The sequence below is a fragment of the Corvus hawaiiensis genome, chromosome 27 (assembly GCF_020740725.1).
Source record: "Corvus hawaiiensis isolate bCorHaw1 chromosome 27, bCorHaw1.pri.cur, whole genome shotgun sequence".
Lineage (NCBI taxonomy): Eukaryota > Metazoa > Chordata > Aves > Passeriformes > Corvidae > Corvus > Corvus hawaiiensis.
This window is the reverse complement of record NC_063239.1, coordinates 3,804,356-3,818,363: the sequence shown is the minus strand read 5'-3', so window position 1 is coordinate 3,818,363 and position 14,008 is coordinate 3,804,356. Positions and strand designations below refer to the sequence as shown.

Below are 14,008 nucleotides of genomic sequence, written 5' to 3'. Positions count from 1 at the left end.
AAATAATTTAGTACAATTTAAATTCATACAACTAAAGTTAATGCAAGTAAATACTATTTGATACCATTTTAATTAGTATAACTTAAATTTATGCACCTAAATACAGTTAAATACAAGTTTAGATTCATACAATTTGAATACAAGTAAATACAAATAAATGCAATCTGAATTTAAATTCATACAACTTAATGCAAGGAAATACTATTTAATACCACTTACATTTAAACTAATACAACTTAAATTTATACAGTTAAATACAGTTTAATACAATATGTTTAAATTCATACAACATAAAATTAATAAAAGTAAATACAAATGAATGCAATCTGAATTTAATACAACTTCAAGTTAATGCAAGTAAATACTACTTAATACCACTTTAATTTAAATTAATACAAGTTCAATTTATATAGTTAAATACAATTGAATATAATTTAAATTAATAATAATTGAATATATATAATATATAAAATATATAATATATAATATATAATATATAATATATAATATATAATATGTAATATATAATATATAACACATATATAATAAATAATAAATATAATTTAAATTAATACAACTTCAACGGTTTTTCAAGTTAATATAATTTAAAATAAGATTAACATCTATCAAATTGATATCAATAGCTACAAAATACCTACAAAATCAACTTTTTGCAAAAGCTATGCGTCTTTTTTTTGGCCCTGTGGCCAAGCTTCGTGGGTTGGGAATGAACATGTTTGTATTTTTCAGTCTCAAATATCCCTGTCCCCTTGGAGTCCAGTTCATGTTTTCCATTCCAGGTATTTGCATGTGTGGGGTCCTTAAGTAATGCTCTTCTCCTTCCCTCAAGTACTCTTCAATTAGTGCCACCTGCAATTAGAAAGAAGTGGTGTCACAAGCAACTCCATTCGCCTCTATAAAAACTTTAAAAGCTTCTGCAATTAGTTTATTTCAAAACTAATAGTCATTAGAAACAGAAACACATGAAGCCTCCTCTTGGGCAACTGGCTGCAGCAGTGGTACCTGACTTTGTCATTATTTTTGTTTTCTCCATTTCTGTTTGGATTCAGTTACTTCATTGCTCTGGAATAGACTCCCTTCACACGGAGCTCCACTCAAGATGCAAACCCTGCATCATGGGAGAATCTAAAGAATCAATCTGCCCATTGCATTTTAAGCTGAAATAATTAAAAAAAAACCAAAACAAACTCCTGCTCGGCCGTGCTGACAGGCATCCAGTGCAGTGTGCCTTCTTCAGGCACAGCACAAAAGAACGGACTGGGAATTAATCCAAGCATGGCTTCCTCTTGTATTGATCCGTGTCCTGAGTTGTCCCTAAAGTGCTCCTCAGCCCTGGCCTTGGATTGGAGCTGTGCCACACGCTCTGGCCATGGTTTGGGTCGGTGAGGGGGATGTGTTTTTGAGAGAGGCAAGCAGGAAAGTTGATGCACAATTCCATCTGCTGCCCTGGGGTGCTGAGGGCACAAGGAGTCTGGCAGAGAAGCTCTGCCTCCTCCTCATGCCCACAGGGCTGGCAAAGGGGACCTGTTCAGGGGATGGGCTGCACATAGCACCGTGCATGATGCCATGGAAAAGAGTTTTCTGCAGTGCTGCTGAAGCTTGATGGGCACTCGTGCCTGGGCTGTGGCTCCTTTGCTGCCAAGAGATCCATGGCCACAGGTGCACAGGAAGCTTTGGGCTCTCCAAAGAACCTCAGGGATTGCCTTTGCTGTCATGTGCTTGGCATAAAAACATGCAGAGGATCAGAGAGAGGATTCCGGGTGCCAGCCTCATTTTGAACAAGTTGAAGTAAAAGCCTAGGAAATCGTGCACTGGCCAAAAGCATATGGGAAGTCTGGGGAAGACTGATCCCGTAATAGAAAGGTCCAGTGCAGGGCTTGGCGCTATTAACCATAACCACTGAGCCCCCAGGACTCTTCAGCCAGAGACCAAATTAAAATGTCTGCACAACATTCCTCTGCCTGTTCTATTTTGGGGGTAGTGTTGGTGTCTGGGTGAGCACAAAGGGCAGAAAGAGGAAGGAAAACGTGTCCCAGGTGATGGGTGGGGTGTGGAGTGAGGGCAAAGGGGACACTGGAACAGCAGCAGGATTTACAGCAGCTCCTTTAGGACCATCCAGCAGTGTCTGCCCTGCTGGGGATGCCACCCGGAAGCAGCAGAGGAATGATGTTCCTACCTGCAACTGTGGTTTGGCATGGTCTGCCTGTGCTTCTCATATTTATAGAATAGGTGTTGGCTCCAGCCCCCCAAATAAGAACTAATCTGGCACATCAGTTGCTGACATCAGTGCCTGACACTGCACTGACACCAGTGCCTGGTGCAGCTGAACAGCTGGGATGCTGTTTGCACAGCAGGGATGCACTCAGACCCTCGCTGACTCCCAAGCCTGAGCATGGACAGAGGTCAAGGCACGGGATCAGGTTTCACCTGGCACATCCTCTCTTTTCTGCCTTTTGAACAGACCGGAGTTAGGGACATTTCCTGCCCAAGGAACAATCTGCTCTCCTGCCCTTTGCTGCAGGCTGTTACCTTCTGTATTTTAGTCCACACACGCTCTCCAGTTCTTCCTGCGAGGATGTCCACAGCATCTGCCATCAGTGACTGCAGCTGTGGCACCGAGATACAAACAATTGGTGTGGAATTCACAGAGAAATCATTTCTCTGCATACACAAATTATATCCCAATTAAAATCATTTGCACGCTGATGATTTTGTGACTCATCTTTCACACAGTGAGCACAGCCAACTCATCTTTGCTTCAGCCCTTGCACTGCGTCCTTGTGGATCTAAAATACTCCCCACAGTCCCCTTCCAGGGTAGTCCTGGCATTGCCTCACCCTGCAGCCTTCCCAACTCCTGGAAGATGGTTCAGATACTCTTAATTCAGAGACAGAGAGGCAAGGATTGGATCCAGGCTGTCCTGGCCTCAGCATCAGTGTTGAGGAACAAACTGGGAAAAGCTGGTACTTGAGACCTGTGCTATTGCTGCACTCTTTTAAAAAATTCTCTTCCAAAATGTTGAGTTAGTTAAAGTGAATCCAAACAAAAGGTTTTGGAGTCTCTTCCCAAGCATTTTACTCATGACAAGGAATTAAGATCTACTGGGACTATGTCTGTAGATATCAACATTCCCGGGTGTGCTCCAACACAGTTGGAGGCACAAGGCTTCCCCAAAGGCGTCCCTTTGGGGGAGGAAGAGAGACACCATCTGCCACTGATGCAGAGCAAGAAGGAGATGTTTCCCCCCCTCTTTTTTCCCCAACCCCCTTGGATACCATCACTTTTGGCCTCGTTGGCTCCAGCCATCATCCCACTGCTGACCCTTGCTGGAGCTGGGTTGGCTCAGCCAAGGGCCCAGTCCATGTTTCTCATGGGTTCTTCACTGTCTTGGGGCACCTCTGCAGCAAGTCTGACAAGTTACCATGAGCAGGCAGACAGGTTTGTTCTGAGACAGGGAGTATGTGGTGCATGGACCCAGCACAGAAAATCAATTTTCCCTCCTTTCCCCCTCTCCTTCTCAGCTCTAGCCGGATTCAGGCTGTTTTGCTGCAGGTGCCTTCTGAGGTCAGAGATGTCAAGGCAGCATGATCTGAATCATTGCAATCATTTTTCCAGACTGATCTGGGGAGGTTCTGGGGGCAGAGAAGGGATTTTCCATAGATACTGACAGGTGAGTCCTGGTGGCTCTATCAATCACCCTTGCAGGTGATCAGCACCTCCTCTGTCAAAGCACTGAAGGAGGATTTGAGAACTCTTTCAGGTCCCCACATTGGACAAACGACTTCCAGAGCACAGGGTGGAAATACAGAACTCTGCCCTGGCCCTTCCTGCTCTGTCTCCCAGCTTGCAGAGGCCAAAACAAGTGTTGGAAATCCAAACCTACCAGCTTGTCATCCTCCTGAGAGACTCTCTGCAGGTAGGGAGCAGTCGCCAGCTCAGCCATTGCCTGGGTCATCACCTGGGCCTGTTCCTCCCGTCTCTGCAGGCGGCTGAGCAGGCTGGCGTGGTGGAACTGCTCGATGGCCCGTGCACATGGGCCACGCTCATCCTGTTTGCCCGGGAAAAGAGAGGAGGTGAGAGGAGAGGCACAGGGAGCACCCTGATCCTTGGACTCCTGTGCCTCAAGGCTTCTCATCAGTGTTTGTGCTGGTCCTGCTCTCAGCAGTGTGCCATCCAGCACCTTTCAGGCCACGCTGCTGGGACAGGCTTTAGAGAGGGAACAAAAAGACTTTCTTGCTATAACCTCTCTAGTAGGACTAGGAGAACAAAGATGTCATCATGATACATGGGAAGGGGAGACAATAGGTGACAAAGACGAATGCAGTTTTCTCCTTTGGAAAGGGCTTTTCCATCACCCCCTCCACTGAACATCACCTGACTTTCCTGGATGGCTTTTCCAGTCTCAGGAAGGAGGCTGAGGAAAGGGTGCAGGGTGTCAGCTCATGGTTTGGGCACAGACAGGCCAATCTATGGTTTCAAAGACAGACCCTGGAGGAACTAAAACCTACAGAGGTGGTCTCTGACCTCCAGGCAGCCAGGAACATGTCAGGCTTGAAGCATGTTCAGGCTTTCCCTTCACATCTGAGCCAGAGCAGTGTGTGTATAAATGACGTAGTGAACTCCAGGCTGTGTGGCTGCAAAACCGAGGGGGCAGAATTGACTTCTCTTAACTGTTGCCATGGTTTAATGAGCTTGGCTTTAGCACTGAGATGGTTTGGTCAAAACCAACCTGAGCAGAACAAGAAGTTGGATTGCACGTTTGCATCCGCAAAAGAGGAAGAGGGCGGCAGAAAGAAACGTTTGTTCTGTTAAATCCCAAATATATTATTTTTTCCTCTCCAAGTAAGTTGTAATGCTTGAGTCTGTAGCTGAAGTTTGGCCGTTTTTAATTTAGCTTACGTGTGATGGAAATAAAACAGCATCATGTTTGTAGCTTGAAGACAATTGTGGAATACATTAAAGAAAACAAAAGTGGCCCAGTCTCTGTCAGTGCCATAAAGAGAGACGAGTCCCCAGCAGCAGAGCAGCTCTGGCTTTGTGCCCATCTCTCTTCCCAGGTAGAACTGGCACTGCCATCTGCTCCTTGAGTCAGAGGTTCGGTCTCGCTGGGATCACTGAACGCTCTGTAAACTGAAGGGGAAGGGAATATGTTTCCCCTGATGATGGATGTGGACCTGGCAGCTGTTCCAACTCAGTGACTCTCTCTTCTTTCCTGGGGCTTTCCTCCTCTCCATGGCAGGTCCCACACCGACCTCTGGGACTGGTTATGAACCTGTAGGCCCATGTTTCAGCCCAGTTCCCTGTCCTTCCTGCTGTGGAGGTGGCACCAGGGTAGCCCTTGCCTAAACCACGGGGCTGCTGTGCCAGCCTCCTTGAAAAAAAAAGTCACTTGGCTGCTGCCTTCAGTGGTGCTGGAGTTTTACCCTGGCTTTTCTGGGAATGCACTTGTGTTTCAGCAAGAATATTTAAATGTAAAGGTGTAAAGCTCATAGAAAATACTGGTGTGTGGCAGCAGTGTAAATGCCTACAGTGGGGACTGGCTTGGGCAGTCCTAAGGCAGCACTCTGTTCTCATCTCTGACAGGATGAATTTCTTTTCCCTGTGCCCTGGAAACCAGACCTCACTGCTTATCTCCACTTGAACTGTGTGTTCCTGTTCCTCCAAATTAATTTACAGAAGAGGGGAGTCATGAGGAGTGCAAAACCTGCCTGATTTCAAAGTTTTTTCTCTTCCTGTTACTCTTTTGAGGCTGCAGTAGTTGCAATAGAGAAATCTCAGCTCCAAAAGCAAAGAGAGAAGTGGGGGGTCAAAAAAAAATTAAAAAGCCCCAGTTTTTCTGGGGCTTTCAGAAAGACCAGGATTTTATTGTGTATCCAGTATCCAACCCACACTCTGTTTGTAGTTGTAACTTCTCCAAGTGCATCGAAGGGAATGCCCCCAGCAGGAACAGATCCTCCCCTTTCCCAAAGCTGCCACTTGCATTACTCTGCACATTGGGAACTGGGGCTTTTGGTCATCCAAAGCCAAGAGCAAAGGGCTTCAGGAAAGCACTGGAAAGAAGCAGCTGTGTTTCCTCAGGGACATCTGCCCTCCATCCACTCCACTTCCCTCACCCCAGCGTGGATGCTTTTGGCCAAGCCCCGCACACCTTTCCCTCTGCTGAGTGCCTGAGTTCCGGTGCTTGCTGCTGCTCCAGCAACTGCCCTCTAGGAGGAGAGAAGTCAGAGCCTCCCCAGATCTCTAGCTCATGTTTCTTTTTTCAAGAGAATAATTTAAGAATTGCATGAAAACAGTCTCGTCTATGTGCAAATTTGATTGTTGACCTTTGTGCTAATTGTCAGCCAGGGTGCTAAAAGCTGTGTCCATTATGGCCGAAAGGATGGAGCAGAGGTAACTACCATCACCTGGCTTATGGTTGTAACAGATGGGAGGATTATTTCACATCCTTCATTCCACAGAGATCCAGATCTCAATCACGAGAAGTGTTTCAAGTAGCAATGATTAACTCTTGATGGAGTTAATAAAGGCCATAAAGATTGGCAAAAATTGCATGTGGAGGGATTCTCAAGTGGTCACAGTTAAATCATTAGGACTCCTTTTCAAAAGTGTCTAAAGCCACTGGAGCTCTGTTCCTAATGCAATTCACGGAGCATTTGTGGACACTGGAGGAGCATGTGCAGCAGGAATTACCCCCCAACAGCACACGTCCTTCCCACACACCACATACCAGAAAGGGAATGGGATACTCACCTTTATTTTAGTGCTTCCTATAAAAGCCATGGCTGCCACGATCCTTTTCCCAGTGTTCTGCCAAAATGTTTCTTCTTCTTCCTCCATGCTGGGACTGAAAGCTCTTTTCCGGCCTATGAAGCAAAATTACAGAACCACAGAGGCTGTTTATTCATCTCCCTTTTCTTTAGGGCATCTGGCAGGATGTTGGGTGAACTGGAGGAGGAGTGGAGGGGATGGGAAGAGCTGGGCCATCAAGGCGGCTGGCATGGAGGAATGGGTCCTGAGACACCTCTCACCCTCTCATTTAGTAAGGATTGTGGGGGTCACCCCTGAGCCAGGCCAGTTCTTAAGCAAGTTGGCATACCTCGAAAGACTGGCAGTTTTCGAGTTACAGACATTTCCACGGTTTTTCCAATCTCTTTGTTTCTGAAGCCCAGAGTCAGTAAGTACTGCTGGTCAGGGTGAGATTCAGCCCTCTCTGGCAACAGGTGAATTCCATGAGGATCTGCATAGGGAAAGGAAAATAATTTCCACTGTCCTATTTCTTTTCAGCTGTAAGAGAAGTTACTTTTTTGGAGAAAAATAAGGGAAGTCAAAGAAGGAGTGAAATGGTCTCCAGCAACCTTGCAAAACACAGATGACAAAACCAACACATCCAGCTCTCACTGGGCTTTGAATCTTAGGGCTCTGCAGCCTTTTGCATCAACTGCTTTCATTTTTCTGATGCCTGAGATAAAGCATATTCTGCCCAATACCCCACAGTGTCTGGAGCCCAAGCAGCTCAAACTTTCCAACTGTCTCCAACTCTTTTGAATTCAGCCACACAAACGGAGTCCACAGTGCTTAAGGGCAGCTGAAAACTGCTGTTACCTGTAAATATGTGCTGCACGTAATCAGGGTGCTTCTCAGCAAAGCTTTTGTTGGCCTCCTTTATTTTGTCAGTCTTGTTCTCTTTCTCAAAAGGTGTGTACAGAACAGAAAAAGAGACTTCTCCACTAAGGGCTTCTTGAGTCATAGCCTAGAAAAGGGCAAAAAAATTAGACACTTAGTGAAAAAAACCCAAACAAAACAACCAGGTCGTTTGGATGGAGACTCCATGAGCCAGGAGTTGGTCTCAGTGGTCCTTGGGGGTCCCTCCCAGCTTGGCATATCCTGTGATTCCTTCCCAGGCTGTCAGTTGTTACCTGCCAGTACAGCTGGATGAGGTCACTGGTCTCCAGCCCAGCTCCTTCAGCCAAGACGTACAGATACTGCGCGACCATGGCGCTCCTGAGGACAAAAGCAGCAGAGGAGTGTGCAGGCAGAGAAGGGGATCTGTGGCCAGACTGAAAGGAGGTCCTATTCACAGAGTGTCACGTGAGGTTGATACCAAAGGTTACACAGAACTCCAAGTCCTTGTCCAACTTTTAGAAAAGTACCAGCAAACACATTTTTAGCTCGCTAAACTCTTGCCAGCAAATAGCCCTGGATGATGTCATTTAGGGCCGCAAGTGGGATTATTCACGTTAACATGAACTGGGAAGACTGGAGCTCTGCTGCCCCTGAGATCACACACACAAAGCCAGTGCAAAGTTCCGACGGATTTTGGAAAAGCCTGGCTCTCGGAGGATGCGTCACTGCCGAGAGCTGCAAGGAAAGGGATACAGAGGAGCCCTGTGGAAGCCCGAGCAGCAGAAGTACCTTGCAGCCTCCGAGTATCTGTGCAGGCACCGAAAGCAAGCGGCTTGGCGCAGGTGACTGCGGAAGTGAGAGGGGTTCTGAATGATGCTCCTTGGAGACAGAAGAGGAATGGACAAGCTTAGACTGAGGTTTCTTACGTCATTAAAGCTTCTAAGAATCAAACGGTGACTGAGGCAGACACTGTATGCACTTCTGCTCTACAACTCCATGCTACATCTCCAATGTCAGGGGAACTCTCTCTCCCTCTCCCTCTCCCTCTCTCTCCAGCTGTGGTCGATGAAGAAAATAGTACTAAAAATATTACTTAAAGGTTAATTTCATTGTGGTTTTATCCTAAATGCAATTTCATTAGGGGTTTGTGTATTCTAGAAGAAATGTTTCAGGGGCAATATTCTCTCTTGCCTTCGGCGTGTAGGTAGCATAAGTAAAACTGCTACAGCACAAGTTCTTGTTAACCCCCAGCTCCCCAGGCAGGAGCAGCAGGTGTCTGGCCCATCTCCCTGGAAACATTGTGCATCTGGAATGTTTCAGAAGGTGAACCTGAGTTATTTTGAAATACTCTTTGTACAAGGCATAGGTGCAATGTGGGTGAACCTTGGCCCGTGTATTAGACCCTTCACTTCAACAGATGCCATTAGTCCAATCGAAACACCAGTGCCCCATGTAAGGTGTGTTTTCCTGATCCTTCTTTTCTCACCATTAGACTGGTTCTTCCTGCACTGCAGTTATTCCTAGTCTTTGTTTCATGGTGGATTTCAGTCTTAGCAGTGACTCTAATCCATATTTTCTCTCACCTGTGTGAATGTTGCAGAGCAAGGTCAGGCTGCCCCAGTTTTAAGTAGCAGATGACGAGCTTTGACTCAATCCAACTGGCAAGCCTGGAAATATCATCTGGAGAGGACTTCAAGGGGTCCTCTGTAGCAAAGCCTTTACTGCAAAGCTGCACATGAAACAAAACCATGATTTCCAAATATTAGAATACACCATGTGCTGCTAGGTGGAAATACTTTTTGTGACTGATCAGTGGAGAAAACTCAAGTCTCATAGACTGTGGCTCTAACTAAAGTCAGCATTACAAAAATCAGTACAGAGGACAGAAAGGTCTTTCAGGGATGTTTTGTTTTTTGCTTCTGGGGAAAGCTGGATTAAGAGACTGCTGAGAAGCCCCAGCCCTACAATTCTGTGATGTCCCAATCACTCTGTCCGCAATCCCAGGGATTCATTTCTTCATCCCTTTTCCTGCTATGTCCATTCACCAGCCTTTCCTCTTAGGAGGAGACAAGCCCTCCTTTCCTCTTAAGTGACCCGTGGTGCTGTCCCTACCACAGCTCATTTCAGAATATAGGGGGCAACAAAGCACTTAAAAATGACGATACTTTATCATTTTACTCACTAGCTGCTGTCATATTTATCACTTAAAAAAAATTACTTCAGTATTGTAGAAAAAGCCAGTTAGGGATAGGATATTTGAGGATAGGATAGTTGCTTGTGAACTGGAAAGCCCCTAGTATTTGACAACTGCTTTTGAATGAAGTTTGGCAGAACAGTGCTAAAAGAAGTGCAGGCGGTCCCTTTCTCAGGGTTTCAAGTGCCTGGCTGAAGAGATTGGAGTCAGAGTGGAGAGAAAACATTATCTAGGGCAGAGTGAAAACTCCCAAGTATTGAGAGGGCATTTGTTGCTGATTAAACAATGCTGGGATTAAAAAGAGGAGCATTTTTTTCATGCTATGGGACTTCCATTTCCTCTACACATTAATACAGTTCAGAACTTGGAGAAAAATACAAAATTACCCGAGATTCTCTGGTTCAGTCCAACACTTCCCCTCTTCTGCGGTTTATTTAGAACTCCTAATTTTCACATCTCAGGTGAAATTGCATCTCGGGATTTCTCTTCAACCCTAAGCATTCCAGCTTGGTGCTCCTGGTTCCCTTTGCTATTCCTGCCCCAGGGAGCGCCGGGACAGCCCCGCCGTGGCTTTACCGGGGGGTCACACCCCTTTAGCCCCGTACCTCCAGTGCCGTGGAGAACTTGGCCGCGGCTGCTGCGAAATCGCGCTGCGTGTACCGAGCGCTGCCGTCCCGCAGGGCGGCCTGGAGCGCAGCGCCAGCGCGGTGCCACACGCTGTCCCCTGCGGCTGGGGCAGGAGCCTGGCCCGCTGCTGCTGCCACTGCAGACATCAGCGGCTCGCCAGGCTCCGCCTCAGTGTCCGCCTCATCAGCGCCGATCAGCTCCGCTTCTATTTCCCTGAGTCTGGAGAGAGGAATGGGAAGCGGAGGGCCCGGGAATGTCCCTGTGCCGCTCTCTGCTGGCGTTTCTGCGTTTGTCCCGGACAGATTTCCATGGCTTTCTGCTTTATCTGCGCCACTCTGCGGTCGTTGTTTGTGCTCTTCTGCCTCCTGCAAGAGAAGGAGCAGGAGGTGAGAGGAGAATCGTGGGATTTAAAGTCATTTCAGAGAACCCCAGCATGGTTTGGGTTGGAAGGGACCTCAAGGATCATCTCATTCCACCCCCCTGCCATGGGCAGGGTCACCTTCCACTATCCCAGGTCACTCCAAGCCCCGTCCAGCCTGGCCTTGGACACTTACAGGGATGGGGCAGCCCCTGCTTCTCTGGACAGCCTGTGCCAGGGCCTCAGCACCCTCACAGCCAAGAGTTTCTTCCTAAAATCCAATCTAAATCTCTTTCACCTTAAAGCCATTCCCCTTTGTCACAACTTGCCTTTGCAAAATGTCCCAGGAAAGCTTTCTTTTGTTTCCAGAAGTGATTTCAGAAAACACTTTACCATGGATTTTAGCACCAAATAGGGTGACATGAAGGGGCAATATGTTAAAATTAGTTGCCTTTCATTCTTTTAACTTTACTGGATGCATTGGGATAAATAGATTTGGAACATATTATTGAATTAACTTGAATGAAGAAAAGAAAACAGAATGAAATAAAATGCAAGTATCTGGGAAAAAAATGTCTTTTCATAGTCCTGAGTGGAGATCTAATGTTCCTTCTCTGCCTTATCCTGCTAAAAGGAGGGCAGGCATTCCGTCCTATGAATCGCTCCAAACCGAGCCTAGGCACACTTGTGAGACGGCGTCCAAGAGCAGGCGTTTGCTTTATTCGGTGCCGGCTGTGCGGGGATCGCTCCTCCTAGCACACACCCACCCCAGGCACACGGCAGATTACCATGTACGGTTACATTTTATGTATATTCATTATTTGCTTTAGAAAAGGTGTGGTTATGCAAACTATTTTTTGGAACTCATCATTATCATTAGCACACGCAGAGCACAGGGCTCCCTGGTGGTTGTGCTGAGGAAGGCTTCAAGTCTTCCTCAGGGGGTGTCTTGATGAAGGCCGTGTGTCTTCTCCACTGTGCGCTTTTCACCTTTCTCCTCTAGGCATGCACAGTCTCTGCTGTTTCAGCAGTTTCTTCACTGGTTTTAGCAAGCTTTGTCCTTCATTCTTGCAAGTTTTGTCTTGCCAAGTTACATTCCGTGTCTTAAGCTTATGGCTAACATTTGCTAACTTTTAGCACCGTATCTTATGTTTTCATAATGCTTTCACAAGTACCGTGATCTTAACCCTTTCACCTATTCCAAAGTACCACCTGAGATGCCTCTTCTGATCCCAACAAGAATGGGTGTTCCCTGATGGAGAACCAATTTCAAAATCTACTTAAACCTATGAAATCTATTTCTGCACTGAGCACGTTGAATATGCTTAGGACATGGATTCCTGTGACCACAGCAGAATTAAACAGTGCCATCTGAGATCAGATTCCTCTTATAGTTGTACATGTTCACTGTCAAAGACGTTGTTAAACTGACCAAGCAGAGGAAAGAAGTCTCCTCTGAGGTACAGTGGGGATCCAGAAGTCAGGCACGGAGAAATGAACCCCACTCAGGGACAGGAGAGCCATGGCTGAGCAGCTTCCCCTTTGCAGGGTTCCTGCAGTTCCTTTCCCTTAAGTCCCATTGCAAAACGGTCCTGAGTCAGCTCAGCAGAGTTGTACTCACCTCAGAGGCTGTTGAGGAAGATCCCTGTTGAGAAGACATGTGAGAAGGGAACTGCTGGCTCACTCCAAGCTCCTGGACCACCTGGAAGAATACAGGGATGAGCACACTCACGTTTGCATGGCTGTCCCTGAGGCAGTTGGTCCTAAATGTTTTCCCAGCCTTCCTCAGCTTGGAATTCCAGCTTAGCTCTTCCTCCCCTCCTTAGGAATCCTTTCAGCCCCAGAGTTGGAAAATGAAACAACCTGCAGGAACTGTCTTACCTGATTAGAACACCAGAAGGGAAGTTGTTCAGAGCCCCATCCAGCCTGACCTTGAATATTTCCAGGGCGACCCCTGTTTGCTGTGGGCAACCTGTGCCAGGGCCTCTCCACCCTCCTCACCATTCCTCCTCCAGGGAGGAATTTCTTCTCACTATCCAACTGAACCCTGCCCTTTGTCAGTTGGAAGCCATTCCCCCTTGTGCTGTCCCTGCAGGTCCTTGCAAAGTCCCTCCCGGGCTCTTCCCGAGTCCCTTCAGGTGCTGGAAGGAGCTCTAAGGTCTCTCCCAAGCCTTCTTCAGGCAGAGTGGTCCCAGCTGTCCCAGCCTTTCCCATAGCAGAAGTGCTCCAGCCCCCTGAGCACCCTCTGATCCTTCCTGTGGGCTCCTCTGGGCCGCAAGGAATCATCTGGGAGGGGACTGGGAGAAACCCATTGCAGCCTCTGGCAGGTGCTGAGGCTGGCTGTAAACTGGGGTGCTGGCAATGCAGTGAAAAGCTGCTCCCTCGTTAGTGGCCGTGGTGATGGGAGGAGGAGATGTGGGTGTGCCCTGGCATGGCCAGGAGTCCCCGTCCCCTGCCAGGCCTGTCCCCAGGCCAGCACCAAAGCTGCCGCCAGCTCTGGAACAGCCCCCCGGGAATGCCCTGTTGTTCCCAAAGGGAACTGTTCCCCATGGGACAGCCCAGGCCCACGCAGAGCCCCTCTGGGCCTGGCCCAGGGAGAGCTGCCCCTTCCCCACTCACCTGCTGGGGCTCCATCAGCCGTTCTGGCAGTTGCTGGGCTCCAGTTCCACATCCAGGGCAGTTGGAGAGTCCCCGCCCCAGCCCAACTGCTCCCTGCCCCAGCACCTGCCCCCCCAGCCCTTCCCCAGCCCCCCAGGCCCCACGGCCTGGCCACCCCAAACACGATGGGGCACATGGGGCACCGCTCCTGCTCCGCAGCTGCTGCTCGGCAAGGGGGGAACGGCTCCAGGCCCAGGTCCACTGAGGGCAGTCAGGAGCTCCCAAATCAATCCCTCCTTCCCCTCCTGGGCTTCACCTGCAGCTGGGCAGGGGCTGACACTGCGCTGGGCTTGTGCTTGTGCTTGTGCTTAAAATGATCCCAAAGACCATTTTCCTGTGGGGGAGCAGCTGTCACTGTGCAATTGGTGGCTGAAAGGGATGTGACCCAGGTGCGGACATGTCTCTGTCACTTCAGACAGCGTGTCTCTGGTTTTCAGAGCCGCTGAACACAACTCTGCTGAAGTTAAACACAGGCTTTGCTGTCAATCACTTTGAAAACCAAACTCAGAATTTGTAACAGCTCTCCT

At 48.0% G+C, this 14,008-nt stretch overlaps 1 protein-coding gene across 1 annotated transcript; it reads right to left on the bottom strand.

The window, feature by feature from the left end:
• Window positions 1-590: 590 nt before the first annotated feature.
• LOC125317638 (spermatogenesis-associated protein 16-like) lies at window positions 591-11,235 on the bottom strand. The gene is made up of 11 exons (XM_048287514.1): window positions 11,217-11,235; window positions 10,444-10,830; window positions 9,228-9,373; window positions 8,434-8,523; window positions 7,938-8,022; window positions 7,624-7,771; window positions 7,118-7,258; window positions 6,772-6,884; window positions 3,905-4,069; window positions 2,551-2,628; window positions 591-870 (listed from the first exon to the last, which is right to left on the bottom strand). Exons 1-11 carry the CDS (start codon window positions 11,217-11,219, stop codon window positions 664-666), a joined length of 1,563 nt encoding a protein of 520 aa, XP_048143471.1. The 5' UTR covers window positions 11,220-11,235; the 3' UTR covers window positions 591-663.
• Between the last annotated feature and the right edge of the window lie 2,773 nt (window positions 11,236-14,008).